This window comes from Lissotriton vulgaris, chromosome 8 (assembly GCF_964263255.1).
Source record: "Lissotriton vulgaris chromosome 8, aLisVul1.2, whole genome shotgun sequence".
Classification (NCBI taxonomy): Eukaryota; Metazoa; Chordata; class Amphibia; order Caudata; family Salamandridae; genus Lissotriton; species Lissotriton vulgaris.
The window spans coordinates 1,164,264,735-1,164,287,102 of NC_141696.1; the positions used below are offsets into that span (position 1 = coordinate 1,164,264,735).

At 47.9% G+C, this 22,368-nt stretch overlaps 1 protein-coding gene across 1 annotated transcript in view; it reads right to left on the minus strand.

The window, feature by feature from the left end:
- Positions 1-22,368, minus strand: part of DNAJC15 (DnaJ heat shock protein family (Hsp40) member C15) — a 237,573-nt gene that overhangs the window by 30,271 nt on the left and 184,934 nt on the right. The window contains exon 6 of the mRNA XM_086933441.1: positions 1,574-1,644. Within this exon, the coding sequence (XP_086789567.1) occupies positions 1,574-1,644 (71 nt within the window). The remainder of the gene's footprint in view (positions 1-1,573; positions 1,645-22,368) is intronic.

The window sequence follows — 22,368 nt, forward strand, 5'->3', positions numbered from 1 at the left end:
GAAAGTATTAAATTAACAGGGTCAAATAGTGAAATCTTTACACCAACTACAAGGCTAATTTAGTCTACACAAAAATAATTTCTTTGAATACTTAAAAATTAGACACTTTGGGCTTGATTTAGAATTCGGCAGAGGGGTTACTCTGTCACAACGGTGACGGATATCCTGTCCGCCAAAATATAAATCTTATAATATCCTACGGGCTATACATTTAGGCAGACGAGATATCCGTCACCGTTCTAACAGAGAAACCAGTCTCCTGAAATCTAAATCAGCCCCTTTATCTGGGAAGAAGCAACACTGCCTTACTCATCACAACAGTGATGCTTTTTATACCCAATTTTTAAATCTACCACTGCATACATTTCAGATTTCTATATTTGTCTTCGGAAGGTTAAGCCAAGTAACTTGATACGCTTGCCCAATAACTAGTCCGCAGGGTTTTCAAAAATAATGGATAAGAATCAAACTTCATCTACAGTACTGAAATATCCGAATATTATCTTTTCAACGAGATCATGACTGATGTTTATTGAACTTCTTCCACATTTCCTAAACGGCATAGTAAAATTAAACTAGGCCTGTGCAAAATGTTAATTACTGGAGTAAGCGGAGTAATTTTGTTAATTTCACATTACTTTTGACTATGCATATACACCCATGTGCGTAATTGTGAGTAATATGGTACAGAAATCCTACCACTGCACCACAGGAACAACAAAATTAGAGACAGCGAGCAGCTGCTAGCTACTGCTGTTCATGTTCTGTTGCATTTAGAGCTATTTCCTTAGCGCAACATGGATCCTCAGGTCCATTTTGGTTGCGAGGGAGCAGTTGCATAAATCAAAGAATTTTTGAGTAATATTGCGGTCATTTCACATACTTGAGTTACAGCAAGTTACACCCACCCCTAAATTAAACCTTGTCGCCGATGTCCTGGTATGCAACCAGTTACAACTAAATTAAGAGGTCTGTAAATTTCCCGAAACTAGAGGAGTTTTGGATCACGATATACTAGAAATTAAGTCATATACATGTGGTACAAGGTAAAATGCATTCACGTGCTATTTTATTCGGCTTATATAATGATGACAGTTTTCTACACCATGTTTATTGCACGTCTGTTATTAAAAAAATTGGAAAAAATGCACTGCCAAACTTTTACTGAATGGTAGAAAGACTTTAATGAAGTTTTCTAAACAGAGCACCAAGCTGCTATTGCTCGAGGCACTTTAAGTAAATTCTGTCGCTACAGGAACAACATGATTAACTACTTAAATGTGCCGTAATATCCTTCCCCTGAATTTTTAATCCCCTTCATTGATTTTCTATTGATGAACTTTGAAAGCAACTGGATTAAAAATGCTATTTGTTCTTGTATTTATGTGGGGCTCGACAGTCGCTTATTCCGTTGCCATTAAAAAATATTTTTGGCAATTAGGAGACAGTTGGCTTGTTTTAAATGCCCTGTCTTCAGCAAAACTTTAAATCCAGACTTTATTGAACAGTTGCAATCTTACAAGTGGATGATTAAAACACGCTCTTTTTCTTCCGGACCCTCTGTGAAAATTACCTTTATCTGGGTGATTCAAAACCATAATTTTTCTGTGTGCAGCTTTAATCTTCACTCTGCTAGCAGAAGGGCTGCAATAAAAAATATAAGGACGTTTGATTAATAATTGCAAAACCAACTCAACAGCTTTGATTTTTTCACACAAAAAATAGACAGGATGCCATCTTGTGGAATAAACACAAAACGGCATCTTTAACAACAAAGGCATGGCATTTTTTGTTCTTTCGGTTTGCAGTTTTATATAACATGAACTCGACACGAATGTATCAGAGCGGTTTAACATGAGCACCAGTTACATTACAGAAGGATACTTCCTTTTCTTAGGCACGGGGAGATTAATCCCCAGATGCATCAACAACCCAATTTGCGATTCCTTAATAGCGAAAAATACTGATTCGCTATTAAGGAATTGCAAAATGGAATGCATCAAGAAATCACTTAAAAAATAGCGATTTCTTAGAATTCCTTATTTGCGACTCGCAAATTGCTAATCGCAATTAAGGAATACCTCCCAATTCATTCCTATGGGCCTAGATAACCATAAGAATGAATGGGAAGACAATCTCAATTTGAGAATCGCAATTAGCGATTCGCAAATTGAGATTGCGATTTCAAGGGTGCAGGGGTGTCCAAAGGACACCCTGTTGCATCCCTGAAATTGATATGTGCACCTATGTTGCGCACACACATGCCCTCTGGGCATGTGTGTGAGCAACATGAAACTTTGAAAAATGCACTTTAGTGCATTTTTCAGTTTTTGCAAATTACCATCAAGTTGTACTTCATGGTAATTTGCGTGCCCTATTAGCAAATTTGCTATTTTAAAAACTTTCATGCATTGCATTTAAGGAATCTCAAAGTGAGATTCCTTAAATGCAAATAATCGCAATTTAGCGATTTCTAAAATAGCGATTTTAGCATTTGGGATGATGCATCCCAAATGCAAAAATACAGCTCGCAAAGGGCCAGATTCTCAGAATCTGGCCCTTTGCGAGCGGATTTTTGTTTGATGAATCTGGCCCTAAGTGATTTGCCCAGAGTTAGTGGATGTTGAGCGGACGCCGAGTCTCGAACCTGGTTCCCAAGCTCCAAAATCGGCAGCGCTGGCCGATATAAACCAGATTTGGAATTAAAAACACATATTTGAGGCATGTTCTTCCCTAATCTGAAATAGGTGCAGAATACACTTTTACTTCTAAGTAAAACAACACGAATCAGCAGACTGAAAGCTTGAGGCAGGCTCCTGCATGGCCTCTTCCATTTACTTGCTGTACTGATCGTACCTACTGTAGTTTCCTGCTGGACACGTTCCAGTGTTCCGCCTTGTGTTGCACCAACACTATTATTATTGTAGCTTGTAGAGCACACGGCCAACGGAGGTGTCCCGGCGCTAGTAGTGCAGAAGACCTAGGCGTGGAATAGGGAGCTTTAAGGAAGTACAAAGAGCCATGTTTTTGAGGCTTTCTTAAACCTGGATTCCGAATTGATCTTCTTCAAATGTTTAGGCATAGAGTTCCAGAGTGTCTCGGTTTTGACCGCGTAGGCCCGGCCGCTGATCCTGGCCTTCGCAAATCGTGGAATGACCAGAAGTTTCTGGTCATTCGATCTGAGAACTCTGTTCTTGCTATATTTTTGAAGTCTATGCCTCAAATACTGCCGACCAGTGTCATTCATTGCTCTATGGGCCAAAGTGAGTGCTTTATATTAAATTCTTCTTTTTACGGGCAGCCAGTGTAGACCGAGCAGATGGGGGGGGGCTATGTGGTGACGCACTGGCACATTCCGAACAAGCCTAGCTGCCGCATTTTTAATAATCTTCAGCCTTCTAAGAAAATACTCAGGAAGCCCCAAGTAGAGGCTATTCGCATAGTCAAGTTGGGAAGTGACCAATGCATGCACCACGGTCTTCCTACAGAACATAGGCAGGTAATGGAGGAAGCTCCTTAGAGCCTTCAACTTCCAAAAGCATTGCGCGGAGACATGGGCGATTTGCACTTTGCCAGTTAGCTGCGCATCAAACTTGAAGCCCAAATTGCTGGCAGAAGCAACAGGAAGAGGGGGCGGATTTAACTCAGAGCTTTAGCCGTGGAGTGGTAGGTTGGCTGAAAAACAAGACCTCCATCTTCTCTGTGTTCAATTTTAGGCAGCTCTCGGTTTTCCATGACAAGATATTCAGAACACACTGCTTAAAGTTGACGTAGGCCGCCTCGCTGTGATCTTTGAAGAACACCAGTTGTGTATCATCGGCATATGAGATACCTTCACCCCATATTGCTCAATAATTGCCGCAAGGGGGGTGGGATACACATAAAAAGCGTTGGACTTAAGGCCGAGCCCTGGGGGACCCCACACACGAGGGGGCTGGAGGTGGAAACATGAGGATTGAGGGTCATCTGCGGAGTGCATCCCTCTAAAAATGAGCAAAACCAGGATCAAGCCATACCCATCACGCCTAGACATTTCAGTCTGTTTAGGAGAATACTGTGTGACACCGTATCAAAAGCTGCGGATAAGTCCAGCAGCACCACCATCACACAAATTCATTGGTCTAAGGTTTCACAAATGGACTCTGCAACTTCCAGCAAAGCAGTTTTCGTGCTGTACCCGGATCTAAATCCTGACTGGGAGTCGTGCAGATGGCAATTCGACTCTAGGAAGTCCCCAAGTTGTTTCTGGACTTCCTTTTCTAGAATTTTGGCCGGGACAGGAAGGAGGGAGATAGGCCTAAAATGTTTGGGCTCTGTTAGATCTGCATCTTTCTTCTTAAGAATTGGCTGAACAAATGTATTTTTCCAGCCTGGACGGTAAATTCCCGTCCCCAGCGAGGAGTTCCAAATAGCTTTCAGAGCAGGGTTAAGCCAGAAGGCTAGTAGCTTAAAAAATCTGGTCGGGCAAGGGTCTGCCGGGGAGCCTGATTTTATTTTATTAAATTCCTCCAGAGATACTTCTAAACCGAAGGGGCGAAAGACCAACCACATACTTGTCCCACAAGTTATCTGAGAAGGTAAATCTAGTGGTCCCAAGGGTGAGAAGGAAGAGTAAATATCCTGGATTTTTAGTCTAGAAGAAAGTAGTTAACTTTCCACAGAGGGTAGCTGACGGAGGAATAGTACTCTTCAGAGCATGCAGTTTAATGAAACCCTGAACTATATAAAACATTTCTTTCACAGAGTTGTCAGAGGTTTTAATGTGATTGGCCACAAAGTCCCTAATGGTCTTGCGCTTTAGACAATGACATTTCCTTTGCGCTTCTTTGTACGCGCACTTGGTCGCAGGCTCAAAGTGTTTTCGCCAGGCACACTCCAGCCTCTTATATAGGCTCTTCTCCATACGGAGATCCTCTGTAAACCAATGGGCTGACGGTTTACTCCTGACCAATTTCATAATCTTCATCGGGCAATTTTATCAACAACTGAAGTGACCCAACAGTTAAAAGTTGACGCATCCTGGCTAGGGTCACCTGTAATCTGGAGAGGGATGTCCTGTAGCTCACGACCCATCGATTCAGAGGAAATCTTCCTCCAGTTTCTCCTAACTTCCAAGGAAGGACTAGTCTGATTAGTACAGGAGACCCATAATCGATTAAAAGGAATCAACCAATGATCAGTCCACTTTACAGGTAACGGGTCCTCTATCTGTAAAGGATGGTCATTGGTAAAAAGTAAATAGAACATATGGACAGCCAGATGAGTAGGTGACGCTACCTTCGGATTTAGGTTAAGCCCTTTTAGGGCATCAGCCAGTTGGACAGCTATGGGCCAATTAACATTGTCCATATGAACATTAAAATCCCCAAAGACTGTAAAGTTGGTATATTTGAGTGACAGATCAGCAATAATGTCATAGAGCTACAACAAATGGGATGCTGGGGCATTAGGAGGTCTATAGACCAGCAGTCAGCCACTGAGGAGGCTTTAGAGAGTTTAATGCAGAAGGACAAAGCCTCAATCTGCCCTATATTTTCAATTCTCTTATACCTGATCTCTCAATTCTCTCTTATAATTAAGGCGAGGCCAGCTCCTAGTCTATTTCCTCCTCGGTTCATATCAAGCAAGAGCTATATGCGGGTTGGAGCTACCACGCACCCAGGTTTCAGTTAGAAACAACATGTCCCAGGCATTCGTATCTAAGATAAGCCAGATATCGTTTGCATGCTTTGGAAGAGATCTACAGTTAACTAGGCATTCCTTGATGGTGAGCGTTGGGGGAAGTTTAGATGCTACAGTAGGCTCAGCCCCTGACAAATCATTGTGTTCACAGTCTTTCGCAAGTCTGAAGGTACAGGATCTACAATGGGACTCGTAAGAACTCGTCCCATTTCCTTCCTCCAAACTAAAGTCCAAGCGTGTAGGCCCCGGGCAACTGGAGGCAGAAAGGGTGTATAGCTGCTCTTTGGACCAAGCAATTCTTGATGCTGGATCCCCAAGAGCAGCAAGGCTGGGGCTGGTCGCGGACCGGGCACAGACGGACTTGCCGTAGGCGCGCCCTCTGTGCACATTGCTGCGCGGCCGTGTCATCCGCTCCCTTAAATCCTGGGCATGCACGGTAGCGACCAGCGTGAGCAAGAGAGCTGGACTGCTAACCTCCGAGCAGGAAGTAAATTAAAAAGAATGCCCCCGGAGCATTGAATACAGCTCCACCAATCAGTCTACCAACACAATAAGCAGTATATTGTTAGTGAGTAATGAGTGTAATGTCTAAAACAGTGCTAATAGCAAAATAGGATTAAAAGACCTCTCGAGCCCTGCCACAGCTGTTATAGGTCAAGAAGCGCTACACCCACCCATCACGGGCATCACAAGGTAAGGTGACACTGCTAATAAAAGGGTCCGGGCGCACATGCCCTGGGCCATTTCCAGTACCCTACTATTGTGTGTCAGTGTGGTTATTTGTCCAGCATGTGGACCTAGGGCACTAGATAGCACAATGGCGACGAGCAGGTCGATCCCCGCACATACAGTGACAGCAGTCCTCTAGTGCATCGTGGGGAGACGAGCATAGCAGGTATCTAACACCCCACCAAACCTGCTGCTGAAGTGACCAGTACAGTGAGAAGATGGTCCCAGTGCGCCAATTCGTAGGAACACACAGGGTTTAAAACATATTAGACAGAATAACACTGATACAATTATAGATTCCTTGTTCAATGTTATTCAATCACATTGAACATTTTGAATGCTTGTCAATCAGCATATAATTAAAAAAACTTTACACAATAAGTGCCCCACAATAGTGGGAGAAAAGGAAGGGAAGGTTGGGTGCATCAAGTGAGGATTGTAAAAGTGTAAGGGAATGATAGTGACATCATATTCATCACAAAATCAATAACAGTGGAAATGGCTCGTTGGAGCCGCAACCTCAGATGAAAAACGATTACGTTGCCATGATTAAAAGTACATTATCACAATTGGAAATCACGGTTGATAAAAACTGGCATAAGAAAATAATGTAGTCGACGTTTTGACCCCCAATACAAAGGTAGGCTACTTGGATCCTTATGACGGGGTCTTCCTCAGGACTAAAACAAAAAGGGCCACCTAGAGAGTAAGGATTAGTTACTTACCTGTAATCCTAGTACTCATCCAGGGGTATACTCATCAAAGTTATAATCTATGTATAATCCCCGCCCATGTGCGGGATCCCGGAGCATATAGAAAAAACATATATATACCAATATATGCAATATATGCATATGTGAAAATATATATATATATATATATATATATATATATATATATATATATACAGCCTAAAATATTTCCACAATGGCCAACATGCTGAAATTACATAGGTTTGTCTAGTAGCACCTCTACTCTCCCAACCCCCAAGGAAGAAAGAGAGCAATAAACATTTGTCATACAACAATGCTTTATTGCCATAGAAAAACCTGTAATTGCAGGCATTTGCCAGTAGGCTGCAGTAGAGTATAAAGAAAACTGACACCTTGCCTTTAAGGCATTAGAGTAGGGGTACCGTGCCTTTAAGAGCTACAGGCGACCCCCTGCTCCCATGATGCACCACAGGTGTCAGTTAGGTCAGTTCTTTTTTGAGGTGCCTAAGCACCTGAGTAAATCCGCAATCATCATACAATAACTTTGCAGTAATGCTCGCCCGGGGAGGTGGGTGGGTCGCTTATGGCTTTGATGAGTATAACCCTGGATGAGAACTAGGATTACAGGTAAGTAACTAATCCTTCTCATTCAGGGGATACTCATCAATAGTCATAATCTATGATTAGCAAGCCCATACCCAAAGTCTCGCGGACGAGCAATCAAGTACACAGAAAAAACATGAATCAATATCACATTTATAATGCAGTTATGCAAACAAATTCCTCAAAGAAGCCTGCCCCACTTGGGCATCGGCCTGTGCATCTGAATCTAGGAAGTAATGACAGGTAAAGGTATGTACTGAGCGCCATGTAGCCGCCTTGCAAATCTCAGAGATCAGAATGTTGCGAAGGAGAGCTGTTGTAGAAGCTTTCCCTCTAGTGGAATGTGCACATGGTTTGCCCTGTAAGGCTTTGTTAGCTAATTGGTAAGACAGAGCTATACAGAAGACGATCCATCTAGAGATAGACCTTTTTGAAGCTGACAGACCTGTATTAGTTGTACCATAGTTAACAAAGAGCCGATCCGATTTCCTAAGTGGAAGAGTTCTAGCCAGGTAAAATTTCAAAACCCTCCAGAGACCGAGGGAGTGCAAAGATCTTTCCGGGGGAGTGATTGGTTGAGGAAAGAAAGTAGGCAGCGCGATGGTCTGATTGATGTGGAAATCCGAGACCACCTTAGGCAGGAAGCCTGGATGTGTTCTTAGCACCATTCTGTTGGCTTGAAAAACTGTGAAAGGCTCCTTGCAACACAGGGCCTGAATCTCACTCACCCTGCGGGCTGAGGTGATATCTACCAAGAGCACAGCTTTCCAGGTCAAGTGCTGCAAATATTCCTTATGAATAGGCTCGAAAGGAGCACCCATCAACTTGGTAAGTACGAGGTTAAGCTCTCAGGGAGGGGAGGGGGACCTCACTGGGGGGGGGGGTGGGGGGGGGAGGGGACGGAAGCTTTCTTAAGGTCTGAGAAGGATACTTCCTATACGCTGTGATAGCCGCTAAGTGAACCCTGATGGAGGGCTGACCTTGCCAAGTGTTATAAGTATGGGACAATCACCTGCTCCTGACCTTGAATCGGATCAAGAGTATTGTCCATACACCAAATGTAAAATCTCTTCCACTTGAAAGCCTAAGATTTTCTGGTGGAGGGCCTCTTCACTTCTCTTACAATGTTCATATAGTCAGCCGACAGGTCTAGATGGCCATACTGGATGAACTCAGGAGCCACGCCGGCAATCGAAGGGAAGGCAGATTGGGGTGAAATATCCTCCCCTCGTCCTTGGTCAGTAAGTCTGGGCAGCAGGGCAGCCTCCGGTGAGGAAACTCTGACAATTGGAGGAGATCCAGGTACCACCACTGGCGTGGCCACTCCGGCGCTATCAGGATCATCCTGATGTTGGTCCTGTAGAACTTCTGTATCACCGCCGGGATCAGAGGGAGTGGAGCAAAAACGTACAGCAATGTCGGAGACCAGCTGATCAAAAGCGCATTCCCCTGTGATCCCTGCTGGGGGAATCTGGACGTGAAGACTGGGCATTTTGCGTTTGCCACGTCTGCGAACAGAGAGATGTCTGGCACTCCCCATTGCCGAAACACCTCCGGAGCGACGTCTTCGTTGAGCACCCAGTCGTGCTCTTCTACGAAGGCTCTGCTTAGGCCATCTGCCTGAACGTTGTAGATGTAGAGGCCTCTCGCCAGAAGCCACCTCCAAATGGATTGAGCTTCCAGAGACAGAACTCGTGACTTGGTGCCTCCTTGTTTGTTCAGATAGAACATCGTTGTTGTGTTGTCTGTCTGAACTTGAATATAGCTGGACTGAAGAGACGGGTTCAGAGACTTGAGCGCCAAATAGACCGCCCGTACCTCCAAGAAGTTGATATGATAGCTTCTTTCTGTCTCGGACCAGAGACCTTGTACCTGAAGCTGGTCCATATGAGCTCCCCAACCTTGCATTGAGGCATTCGTAACCATTGTCTGCGTTGGAGGCGACTGATGAAACGGAACTCCTTGCAGCAGGTGAGAGCGTTTCATCCACCATCTGATGGAGTCTCTGGCAACTTGATGGAGGGAGACACGATCTTCCCAGTGGCCTGATCTCTGAGACCATTGGTCCTCGAATGCCTGCTGCAGAGACCGCATGTGAAGGCGTGCATTGGGCACCATGTAGATGCACAAGGCCATTGATCCCAGCCGTGATGACACTTGTCTGGCTGTAGGACTTGGGGTGTTGAGAAGGGTGCAGCACTTCAAAAGCATTGATGACGCAGGGAGGCGCCTAGATAGTGTATTCGTTGGGTGGGGTGGAGGACCGACTTTTTGTAGTTGACTTGCAACCCCAAGGAATGCATCAGGTTGAGGCAGTATGAGAGATGGCTCTGAGTAGAACAGGTGTGCAGCTTTTCAGGAGCCAGTCATCTAGGTAGGGATAGACTAAGATCTTCTGCCTGCGGAGGAAGGCAGCCACCACCACCATGCACTTGGAGAATGTCCGTGGGGTGGATTTGAGGCCGAACGGAAGCCTTCAATACTGATAGCGTTGACGGGCTATCTGGAACCTGAGAAATTTGCGATGCTTTACTGAGACAGGTATGTTAAAGTAGGCGTCCTGCAGGTTGATGGCACACATCCAATCTCCTTAGTGAAGGTGCGGAAAGATATGATGCAGGGCTAGCATACGAAATTTCTTCTTCCTGATAAACCTGTTCAGGCGCAGGTTGAGGATAGATCTGTACTCTATGGCTACTCCTTACTTTTGAACTAGGATGTAGCAGGAATATACCCCCTGATTTCTTTGTAGGGGCGAGACCTCCTCTATGGCCTTCTTTGCGAGAAGGATAGATACTTCGTCCTTTAACAGCTGACTTTGAATTTGAGGAAGGCGCTTGAATTGTGGGGGCACTTGCGGAGGAGGAGACTTGAACCTCAGCAAGTAACCATGCTGCACAATATTCAGCACCCATTTGTCTCTTGTTATGGCTTTCCACTTTTCCAGGTGACAAGCTACATTCCCTCCCACCAGAGTGGCGAACGGTTGCGGAGGAAGCAACGACTCAAGGCTTGGGAGGCTGCTTAGAGGTGGACTTCTGCTTGTTATTGCCTCTTCCTCTTGCAGGGCGCCTTTGTTGGAACTGGGATCTTTGTTGGTTCTGTGAGGACTATTGAGGGGTTTGAATAATCTGTTGAAAAGAACGTTTGCCGCCCTGACGGAAACGTTTCTTGAACTCTTTGCGCTTTTCCAGACCAACAGCCTTGACAGTGTCTATCTCAGCCTTCGTTTTGTTCATCTAGTCGTCAGCCTGAGCCCCAAACAAAGACGAGCCATTAAAAGGGAGGTTCAAAATTTTCTTCTGGGCATCAGGCTTGAGGCCTGTGAGGCGCAGCCAGGCTAAGCGTTGTGAACAGACTCCATGGGAGTAGCCATGAGCGGCGAGATCTGAAGCGTCCGCTGCCGCACTTATCACCTGGTTGGCTACTTGCCCCCTTCTTGTAGAATTTCTGTGAAATCCTGCCAGTCTTCTTTGGGAAGCTTTTCGGTGAATCCTGTCAGGGAGTCCCAAAGAGATCGGTCATATCTCTCGAGAAGGGCAGAGGCACTCGCAACTTTCATTGATGACGCTGAAGTATTGCACATCTTCCTCCCATATGAGTCCATCTGTTTACTATCCTTCTCAGGAGGAACAGAGGATGATGTAGAAGCGGAGTCGGACTTCATGGCGGCAGCCACAATGACCGAGTCCGCTGGTGGGTCAGCCCTGAGAAACAAGGGGCCCTCTGCTGGAGCCTTGTATTTTTTTACTATTCTGGATGGCACAGAACACACCGTCGCAGGGGTGAGGAAGGTGTCCATAACCGGTTCCAAAAATCCTAGCACCAGTGGTAGCAGCGGTCTAGGAACTGTTCGGTGATGCAAGGTATCAAAGATGACGGACGTGGGAACCACCGGGGTATGCAAAGTGATGTTGAGTTTCTTTGCACCCCTACCCAGAACATCTGTGAAGGTCGAGATGTCATCTATGGGCGACACCCATGATGGAGGCATTGAGGAGAAGGTTGGGGAGTAGTCCTGGACCGTAGATCTTGTAGAAGATGACCATGTGGGTGATCTTGTGCGCCTCCTCTTATGGGGTCTGTCGTGATGACGGCTGTGACGACCCCTGCACCTAGACCGACCTGTAGAAGGCGATCTTGGTCTGGAAGGTGATCTTGGTGTGGTAGGTGATCTTGGTCTGGTAGGTGATCTTGGTCTGGGAGGCGATCTTGGTCTCCTAGGGGAGACTGAGAGGGTCCAGTCGGAGTGCTTTTCTGAGGAGTGGTCCTGGATGGCGAATACGTGCGGGAGTAATCAGAGTCCGGACTACTGGGGCCACCTGACACAGCACCTTGCGGACGGCGAGGCGACAGACCGTGGGCCCTCCCCTCTGCAGGTTTGTCGGATGCTTCTGGTGAGATCTCCACAATGTGCAGTCCTGGAGACGATGACCGGTCTCCAGATGACGATCTGGACCCTGGACCCGATTGCCGCGGGGACTCCGTAATTCCCATGACCTTTTCTCTCGACGTCGAGAGCTTCGACGGTGATGAGGTTTGAGTCACCATCGGTGTCTAATGAGGTCTCGATGGTGGTCTTGACGTCGATAGCCTACAGCGATGAGGTGACCTCAACGTCGACCTTCAGCGTTGATTTAGAGAGCTCGACTTCGACCTGCCATGGCGTGATGACGGCTGTGACGACCCCTGGACCTAGACCGACGTGTAGAAGCCGATCTTGGTCTGGAAGGTGATCTTGGTCTGGTAGGTGATCTTGGTCTGGGAGGTGATCTTGGTCTCCTAGGGGAGACTGCGAGGGTCCAGTCGGAGTGCTTTTCTGAGGAGTGGTCCTTGATGGCGAATACGTGCGGGAGTAATCAGAGTCCGGACTACTGGGGCCACCTGACACAGCACCTTGCGGACGGCGAGGCGACAGACCGTGGGCCCTCCCCTCTGCAGGTTTGTCGGATACTTCTGGTGAGATCTCCACAATGTGCAGTCCTGGAGACGATGACCGGTCTCCAGATGACGATCTGGACCCTGGACCCGACTGCCGCGGGGACTCCGTAATTCCCATGACCTTTTCTCTCGACATCGAGTGCTTCGACGGTGATGAGGTTTGAGTCACCTCCGGCGTCTAATGAGGTCTCGATGGTGGTCTTGACGTCGATCACCTACGGCGATGAGGTGACGTCGACCTTAGGCGTCGATTTGGAGAGCTCGACGTCGACCTGCCATGGCGTTGAGTTGACGGCGATCTATCATGACGTCGTGTCGACGGCGATCCTCCATGCCGTCGTGTCGACGTCTATCTTCTTGACGTCGAGAGGGGGGACCTCGCCGATCCTCTCGACGACGGCACGCCCACCGGCGGCAAGATGTTGGCCGTCGCGAGTCTTGCCGCTGACCCTCTCAAGGGTGGCGAAGAGTGTCTCGACATCGACGGAAGCCTCAACGTTGACGGAGACTTACGTCTGTCAGCACCCACAGCCTTCGAGCCCAAAGTTTGGCGCCTCGACGCCGACTTACTTGCATGTGACGGAGACTCTCGACGTCAAGATGGTGTTCCTGAAGAGTGTATGGGCCTCTTCAACGGCAACTTCGACGGTGAATCTCTTGTCCCCTTCCTCTTTCTAGGGTCAGGAGAGGTGGAATGTCGCCCCTTTTGACACTGTTTGCTGGAAGATGATGTCCTGGGGCCTCCATGGCCACCACCCTGATGACTCTTGTCCTTTTCCAGCAGAGCATGGAGTTTTATGCGTTCCCAGTTGCGCAGGGTCCGCCTGGAGAACTTCTGACAATAGTGGCACTGGTCAGGATTGTGTGAGGATGGCAGACACACATTACACACCACGAGTGTGGTTCTGCCAGTGCCATCTTCATGTCACAGGAAGGGCATTTCCTGAATAAAGCTGGCATTCTGACTAGAAAAGATTTATGGAAGTCCACAAAATCAGCAGCAGAAGCCTTTAGAAGACAGAAAACGTCGAATTTTCTGAAAAATCCTCTTAAAAAATCAGTTTTAGTCACAAAACTGAAGAGCTCAAGCTCCAGGATCCTCTCAGAATGAGACGGAAAAAAGAACTGACCTAACTGCCACCTGTGGTGCATCATGGGAGCAGGGGGGTCGCCTGCAGGTCTTAAAGGCACGGTACCCCTACTCTAATGCCTTAAAGGCAAGGTGTCAGTTTTCTTTCTTTTCTTTATACTCTACTGCAGCCTACTGGCAAATGTGTGCAATTACAGGTTTTTCTATGGCAATAAAGCATTGTTGTATGACAAATGTTTACTACTCTCTTTCTTCCTTAGGGGTTGGGAGAGTATAGGTGCTACTATACAAACCTATGTAATTTCTGCATGTTGGCCATTGTGGAAATATTTAAGCTGCATATATATATATATATATATATATATATATGTTTTCACATATGCATATATAGGTATATATATGTATTTTCTATATGCTCCGGGATCCCGCACATGGGTGGAGATTATTCATAGATTATGACTTTGATGAGTATCCCCTGGATGAGAAATATAAGAAGTGCTTAGTGTCAAGGGTGTGGAGCGAGTTTTAAAAAAATGTGGGCAAGGGGTAGAAGTGAAGCTAAGAATTACCATAAACCACCCTTGACTTGAAGTGGTGATGTTGAGGTGGGGCCCATAGGCTCCAAAGGACGGAGAGCGGATGGGTGGCACCTGCAAAACAAGTTGTGGGCCATAAGAATGTATCACATAGTATTGAGTACCATCTGGACTTATGATGCATAATGAATCCAACTTACTTCCCAAAGCTGTGATTGGTATATTCCTTGAAGCCAAAATTGTAGCGGAAAATTCTTAAGTCAATATGAACTCCAAAGTGCCAATACTATTTTTGAACAAATCTAAGAAAATGCGGAAAGAATTTAAGGACCCAATGTAAAAACCTCAACATAATTCTATCAGGGAGGCCTGTATTTCAAAAACTTGGGTAATGCATATCGAGAGTATTTGTGCTCAGTCACGTCATCAATTAGCCCACTGGCGCTTACAATCTGGAAATAAAAAGAACGGAAGCTGGTCTTAACCACCATAACGAAAAATGACCCAAATGGCCAAAGTAAGTATCTATAAAAGGGAAAGGAATGCGCTCTCCAACTGGTACGCGTTCTATCTCTTACCTACGTTCTTTAAAGTGTGACTGTCTCCGTGAATGGAGCTCGGAAACTGGCTGTCTCCAGTTAAATGCCTAGAAGCACGACACCGTCGTGCACGCGCTCACCGTGTAGCGGCAGACGCTCGATGCTGGTCCAAAAGGACAAGACATCGCTGCATAGTCATGGAGGAAAGCCTCCAAGTCAAAACCCTGGGGTGACTTACATATTCTAAAACAATTGGGAGTGTATTGTTAATAGGTGGCATTGAGGTTATTATTGGCAAATTCTGCCGATCTCACAAGGGAAGGGGGTGTGCCCTTCGGATTGCAAGCGTGTGCTAATGGAGCATTATGGGGAAGGTCTAGCAAGACAAACAATAGGTATAAGAGACTGCAAGGTCTTATAAAGACACTACATTCACATTTAGAGCAACAAAGTAACCACCATACATGCTCATGAATAGGCACAAAATAATAACAGTATAGCGTCATACTTAAAGAGAAACAGATACTGAGAAACAGTTGACCTTCTGTTACATTATCTTAGGTCATGTATACATTCAGAGAAAACAAAGCAGCGTTGTATGTACAGAGATAAATGCATGCTATATCAACCAGAGGATATGGTGGTTACATACGAAGCATATATACACAAAAAAAATCTGGTCTGGCCTGCCACGCCACCTGGTATATTTATATGGAAAGACTTATTGTTTCCTCATCATACATATAGGAGTAGTACTATCATAGTAATGCGACTAGGGGTCGTATACTAGGGCATAATAAAAAGTGGATTATGGAAGCCCTCAGCCCTTTATTGAAGTGACCAGAGCAACAGGGCCGTGGCACACCTGGTCACAGGTCCACAGACAGTTATCCTTGCATCCGCCTGCTTGCTGAGTTGCTGCAGCCGCGCCATACTGACTGGCCCGGTAGCGAGAGAAGCAGGGGTGAAGTGCCCCCACACCAATGAGTGACTCTTTCCACCCCCTCCCCCCCCCCCCACTGCCATCGCCAGCGTGGGGCGAGAATACTGCATCCAGTAACAGGTACGAGCAGGGCACAAGTCCTAAAAAAAGAAGTGGGGGACACTCCAAGTTAGGTGGTGTCCCCGGAAGTGACGTCACAACAGGAAGTGACATCACGAAATGTGCTGGTCTCCGACTGAAATGCGTGAATACATACAAGATACAAGTAGAGGTATAATACTGCAATAAGTGGCAGTGACTCAAAAAACAAGAACACACTATACATTCCTCGTATTACACGATTATCACAGACTCGGGCCGTAGGCAATAAGGGCATCTGTCGGGGTCCCTGGAAGTGACATGCTCGACGTATAGACAGCGCAGCTCCTTGAAGCCTTGGCGCCTCGGTTGTTGTCTGAGAAAGGATGGCAAGGGGAGGGCGCGAGGTGGAAGGGGAGATTTAGTCTGAGTCTCAGGTGCATTTGAAAGGCTATCACTCGTTCGCAGGTGCAGACTCGGGTACGGACTCCATCTTTTGGGCAGTGGGGACGGCGTCCACCCGGTAAAATAAGTGGGGGGACGCCGTCCACCCACATGGTACCCCGACTCGAGCCCTGGGTACGAGGCATTTACGGCGGGGTGTGCACACTATGAAGCCTCTTCAAAGAGCGGTACACACGCTCACAAGTATCAGCATTAACCCATGCCCGAGGTGCCTGTAAGCTGCCCTGCCTGTCGACGTGCATTCCGGTAAAGAGGGCAGAGCAACGCTTGCCTAAGTGAAGTGGGGCAAGACAGTGCCTGCAGCAGTACTGGATACGCAGGCAAGTGAAGAGTCTGCCGCCCTGAAGACGTGTTGTGACCATGCGAGAGATGTCCTGCCACATGGCCCTGCTGATGACAAGGCCACAAAACTTTGCTTGGCAGCTCGTGAGGAGAGCTGCACAGCCCCACACTTCCAGCCTTACCGCCATCCTTCAGCCCACCGAGCGCCGTGAGGGGAACGGCCGGGCAGGCAACCACAGCTCCCAGCTCACAGGACTCCATTTCCCAGGTGCCCCGGTGGCAGAGGCGCACCTGGGACGTTGCAGGCTGCGCCCAGAGGCGCCTACAAACACCGGAGCGCCGATAGCTCTGTGGGGGACAAAACTTTGCTTGGCAGCTCGTGAGGAGAGCTGCACAGCCCCACACTTCCAGCCTTACCGCCATCCTTCAGCCCACCGAGCGCCGTGAGGGGAACGGCCGGGCAGGCAACCACAGCTCCCAGCTCACAGGACTCCATTTCCCAGGTGCCCCGGTGGCAGAGGCGCACCTGGGACGTTGCAGGCTGCGCCCGGAGGCGCCTACAAACACCGAAACGCCTCCTGTCCCGCGGGATCGCGCGCGGGACGCGCCGGGAGAAGCCCGGGACAAGGGCGGGCCCTCTACGGCCCTCAAAGGCCGGATAAGGACGGGACGGGCCACCCCCCTTGGCTGCTACTCTGTAGGTCATTAAGAAGGTAAATACCTTTACTCACCCATCTGTCCCTATATTTATGGTCTTGCTGACATATCGCTGCCCTACATCCCTTTATCATCATGACTTCTAATTATTTAGCCAGCGTAGTAGGTACAGATCAAAAGTTCTCTTGGTTAGACGAGTTAAACACCTTATGTCAAACCACCTACGCTATATCAGAAACTCCCCTCCCGCCTAAAAGCGATAATATACAATCAGATAAGGCCACACTCACAGAGTACCCCACTTCATCCAACAAAACTTGCAGTCTGAACAACCCAGGTATTCATACACCGTGCCCAAGCTCACTCACTGTTAACTCCCCAATGATTTCACCGACTGTTGAGCTCCCAGATGCCTTAACCCCCACTCCACACCTGCATATACTTCCGCTCATTGAACAACTGCTTAGTTCTCCGATAGCCCCGTTGTTGGAAAAAATTAACTTGTTAGGGGAGAGGCTCATTGGAATAGAGTCAGCCATCAAGTCAAACCTGTTGGCTGACAAATGCAGTGACACACACAACCGCCCAAAGTCACCTCCCACTCATCAAGGCTCTAAACCATCTCTGCGGGATAGAAGCTGCCAAATACAAGCAACTGGCCCTAGCACAGTAGGGCAAAAAGTAACTAAACACCCTCCCAAAGTCTCCTCTCCCCAGTTGACCGCACCTAGAGTAGTTCTTAACAAGGCTAACTCTATCCATTTACCACCGGAAGCGGCCCCATACGTGTGCATTCTTGCGGGGGTCCCTACTCTTCCACCTGGAAAAACTGAGAGTCAACATGACTTAGTTAATAAAACCAAATTTTGGCTGTCAAAAAATAGGCCACTGCCTCGTCACTTATATGGAACAATAAGGAGCGTTAGGAGGGTGGACTGGTTGGGTTCCCTTCCTAAGGATATTCCTGGGGACCTGGTACTCGTGAGATTTAGAGCCAGAAACATTGTCCCTTACCTGAAAACCTGGCCGCCTCTAGAGAGAGACGGCCCAATATCTATATGGGACTTATATGACTTTTATCCCTCAATTCCTTGTTTTCCCCTTTTTCAGAAATTACACCTTACATGGTCGAACTCATAAAATACATCAGGACCTTCCTGGGAAACACTTGGACTTGTAATAACTAACTTTAACCCCTATGTTACCATCTCAACCCTGGGGCGGAAAAGAACCATTTTTGTTTGGGATCCTGCCTTACTGTATTTGGTTGTTTGTAATGCTGTATATACTGATGACATTTTTAAATGCTCCTTATTTTGCTTATTGTATCTTTTAGCTGACAAATCGAGGGTTTTAGATTGTACTGGTATGTTCCTTAAAATTATTGATATTTTGTAATTTATTCCTATGTATGCTTATATGATATTTCTTTTTGAATATCGAATAAAGCTTATTTTGAACCTTTGACAAGGCCACACCAGCATGGAAGAAATCACTGTAACTGAAGCCCCGACACCAGCAGCTGTCGCCTAATACTACCAATAAGCCGGTAGTGCTTCCTGCAACCTCTATTCTGGCAGCGCATGGCGGCACCCCCTTCTACCTGCGGTGCAAGCAGGAAATATTGCTACAGGGCCAGCAATAACCAGTGTCCCATGAGGCTGCTGCGCCGCTGCCTAAGCGCCACCCACCTGCCACCATAGCACCGAAGTGGACCCTACCTGACAAAATTCCCTGATATAGGGAAACATAGGATACATGTTGCGCAAACATACACAGAGTTTAGACCTGCAACTTCTATGCATGTGTTTCAAGTTAGAAGCAGCATTAGACTTCATTAGAAAAACAGGCCCAGGCCTCTGCACGAGTAATAGGTTAGACAAGCATTGGAAATGCAATAGGTCTCGCAGCATTAGAGTTAGTGCTTTTAGAATTGTTTATGGGTTTTTTGTTGTAAATCTTTAGCATTTTTATTTCTTGTAGCCAATGCTAAATAATTACAAATCAAAAAAGCCATAAACAATTGTAAAAGCTTTAACTAAAAATCCTCTGAGACCTATTGCACTGTGTGAGGGTGAGGTGTTGAGGGTGAGTGAGGGTGAGGGTGAGTGAGGGGTTGAGGGTGAGTGAGGTGTTGAGGGTGAGTGAGGGGTTGAGGGTGAGTGAGAGTGAGTGAGGGTGAGGGTGAGTGAGGGTGATTGTGAGTTAGGGTGAGGTGTTGAGGGTTGGTGAGGGTGAGGGTGAGGGGTTGAGGGTGAGTGATGATGAGTGAGGGTGAGTGAGGGGTTGAGGGTGAGTGAGGGTGAGTGAGGGTGAGTGAGGGTGAGTGAGGGTGAGTGAGGGTGAGTGAGGGTGAGTGAGGGTGAGTGAGGGTGAGGGGTTGAGGGTGAGGGGGTGAGGGGTTGAGGGTGAGGGGTTGAGGGTGAGGGGTCGAGGGTGAGGGGTTGAGGGTGAGGGGTTGAGGGTGAGGGGTTGAGGGTGAGGGGTTGAGGGTGAGTGAGTGAGGGTGAGGTGTTGAGGGTGAGTGAGTGAGGTTGAGGGGTTGAGAGTGAGTGAGGGTGAGGTGTTGAGGGTGAGGAGTTGAGGGTGAGGGGGTGAGGGGTTGAGGGTGAGGGGGTGAGGGTGAGGGCGAGTGAGGGTGAGGGGTTGAGGGGGTGAGGGTGAGGTGTTGAGGGTGAGTGAGTGAGGGTGAGGCTGAGGTGTAGAGTGTGAGTGAGAGTAAGAGTGAGGGTGATTGAGGGTTTCAGTGTTAGTGAGGGTGAGGGGTTGAGGGTGAGGGTGAGTGAGGGTGAGGGGTTGAGGGTGAGTGAGGGTGAGGGGTTGAGGGTGGGTGAGGGTGAGTGAGGGTGAGGGGTTGAGGGTGAGTGAGGGTGAGTGAGGGTGAGGGGTTGAGGGTGAGTGAGGGTGAGTGAGGGTGAGGGTGAGTGAGGGTGAGGGTGAGGGTGAGTGAGGGTGAGGGGGTGAGGGTGAGTGAGGGTGAGTGAGGGAGGGTGAGGGGTTGAGGGGGAGGGGTCGAGGGGGAGGGGTCGAGGGTGAGTGAGGGTGAGGGGTTGAGGGTGGGTGAGGGTGAGTGAGGGTGAGGGGTTGAGGGTGAGTGAGGGTGAGTGAGGGTGAGGGGTTGAGGGTGAGTGAGGGTGAGGGTGAGTGAGGGTGAGGGGTTGAGGGTGAGTGAGGGTGAGGGGTTGAGGGTGAGTGAGGGTGAGGGGTTGAGGGTGGGTGAGGGTGAGTGAGGGTGAGGGGTTGAGGGTGAGTGAGGGTGAGTGAGGGTGAGGGGTTGAGGGTGAGTGAGGGTGAGGGTGAGTGAGGGTGAGGGTGAGGGTGAGTGAGGGTGAGTGAGGGTGAGGGGGTGAGGGTGAGTGAGGGAGGGGGAGGGGTCGAGGGGGAGGGGTCGAGGGGGAGGGGTCAAGGGGGAGGGGTCGAGGGTGAGTGAGGGTGAGGGGTTGAGGGTGAGGGGTTGAGGGTGAGTGAGGGTGAGGGGTTGAGGGTGAGTGAGGGTGAGTGAGGGTGAGGGGTTGAGGGTGAGTGAGGGTGAGGGGTTGAGGGTGAGTGAGGGGTTGAGGGTGAGGGGTTGAGGGTGAGTGAGGGTGAGGTGTTGAGGGTGAGTGAGGGTGAGGGTGAGTGAGGGTGAGGGGTTGAGGGTGAGTGAGGGTGAGTGAGGGTGAGGGTGAGTGAGGGTGAGGGTGAGGGGTTGAGGATGAGGGGTTGAGGATGAGGGGTTGAGGGTGAGGGGTTGAGGGTGAGTGAGGGGTTGAGGGTCGCTGCATCCCATCTTCCGTATTGGGGAACAAAGGAACGATCCGAGCAAGCTCCCTGTCGGGTCATTCTTAAACGCCCCTTTGAAAGCACGTCAGCGGCAGTGTTGAGCGCCAGAAGGATTCGCTTCAGGGAAGAAGAGCTGGCCGCTTTGTTTCGGCGACTGCAATCCAGGAATGTGAAGTCAGGCGAACTTGAAAAATAAAAGTCTGGAAAAATGAAATCTTTCTGCCCTAATTTCCCCCAAAAGAGCCTCCATTCGCCTTGGTCAGGTTTTACGTTGCACATCTGATAGAAATGCTGGATCGCCGTTTACAGGGGCACGTCCTGCCTCTCCGCAGAAAGTACGTTTCTATTTCCAGGAAATAAGTGAGCGGCGCCAGACAGTGATGTCATCCAAGAAGTGCAACAGAGAAGCCACCACCACTGGATGCAGGACGCGTGCCTCGTAAAAGAAGCAACCTAACCCAAATCTGAGAGATCTAATACCGCATTAAAAAACAATGGCAAGTAAAAAAAAAAAAGCCATAATTGCTGCAAAATACATGTCGGGCGGAACACTATGCTAAGCACAGATTTTTAGCTTAGGTGTGTTTAAGCAACGCACTTAATTACTTTGGCCATGGCCCTCTGTGAGACCACCACCCCTGTGTTTTCATCTCACTTAAAGCCCTGCTGGGGAAACACTTTGAACCTAGCCTGCCTCAGCTTTTAGCGTGTGCTCTGTGGCTGTTTTTCATAAACAATTTCATGTGTCACATCTTTATTGGCGTGTTAATTAAAAAGCATTGCAATTATAGAATAAAAGCAAAAGGGCACTGGCAGTTCAACAGAGCTTTCAGACATATGTATAACCATAGAAGGACATTAAAACGTTTGAGATGAAAAGTGACCATCATCTGCAAGGCTATTTTAGTGCAACTGAGAATGAAAGTGGAATTCGGCACCAGTTTTCAAAGCACCAAACCTTATGGAGATTGCATGCGCCGTGCGACATTCCCAAGAATAAGCATCAGCAGTCCGAAGTAGTAAAACATAAGAGTTCGCTGCACACAGATTCCTACCTTGAGTCGCAACAGCTCCGGCTCAACTAACAATGTAGAGGGGACACTTTGCCAATCAGCGCAGCTCTTCTCATCGGGCCGACCCACAGCGGGAGGCAGACTTGTGCAAACTAGGCACCGTCGAGCCCCTATTTCTCTTGTGAATCACACGTACATGCAAAGCACGCAAAAACTTCTTTGAAGGAACATGGTAGCGACCTATCGACTTTGTCAGTGACTAATTCAAGTTGTTCCGCTGTCTGGCACTTCAGAGCCATTTGGATAGGGCAAGTAGCATAGCGACGGACTTTAAC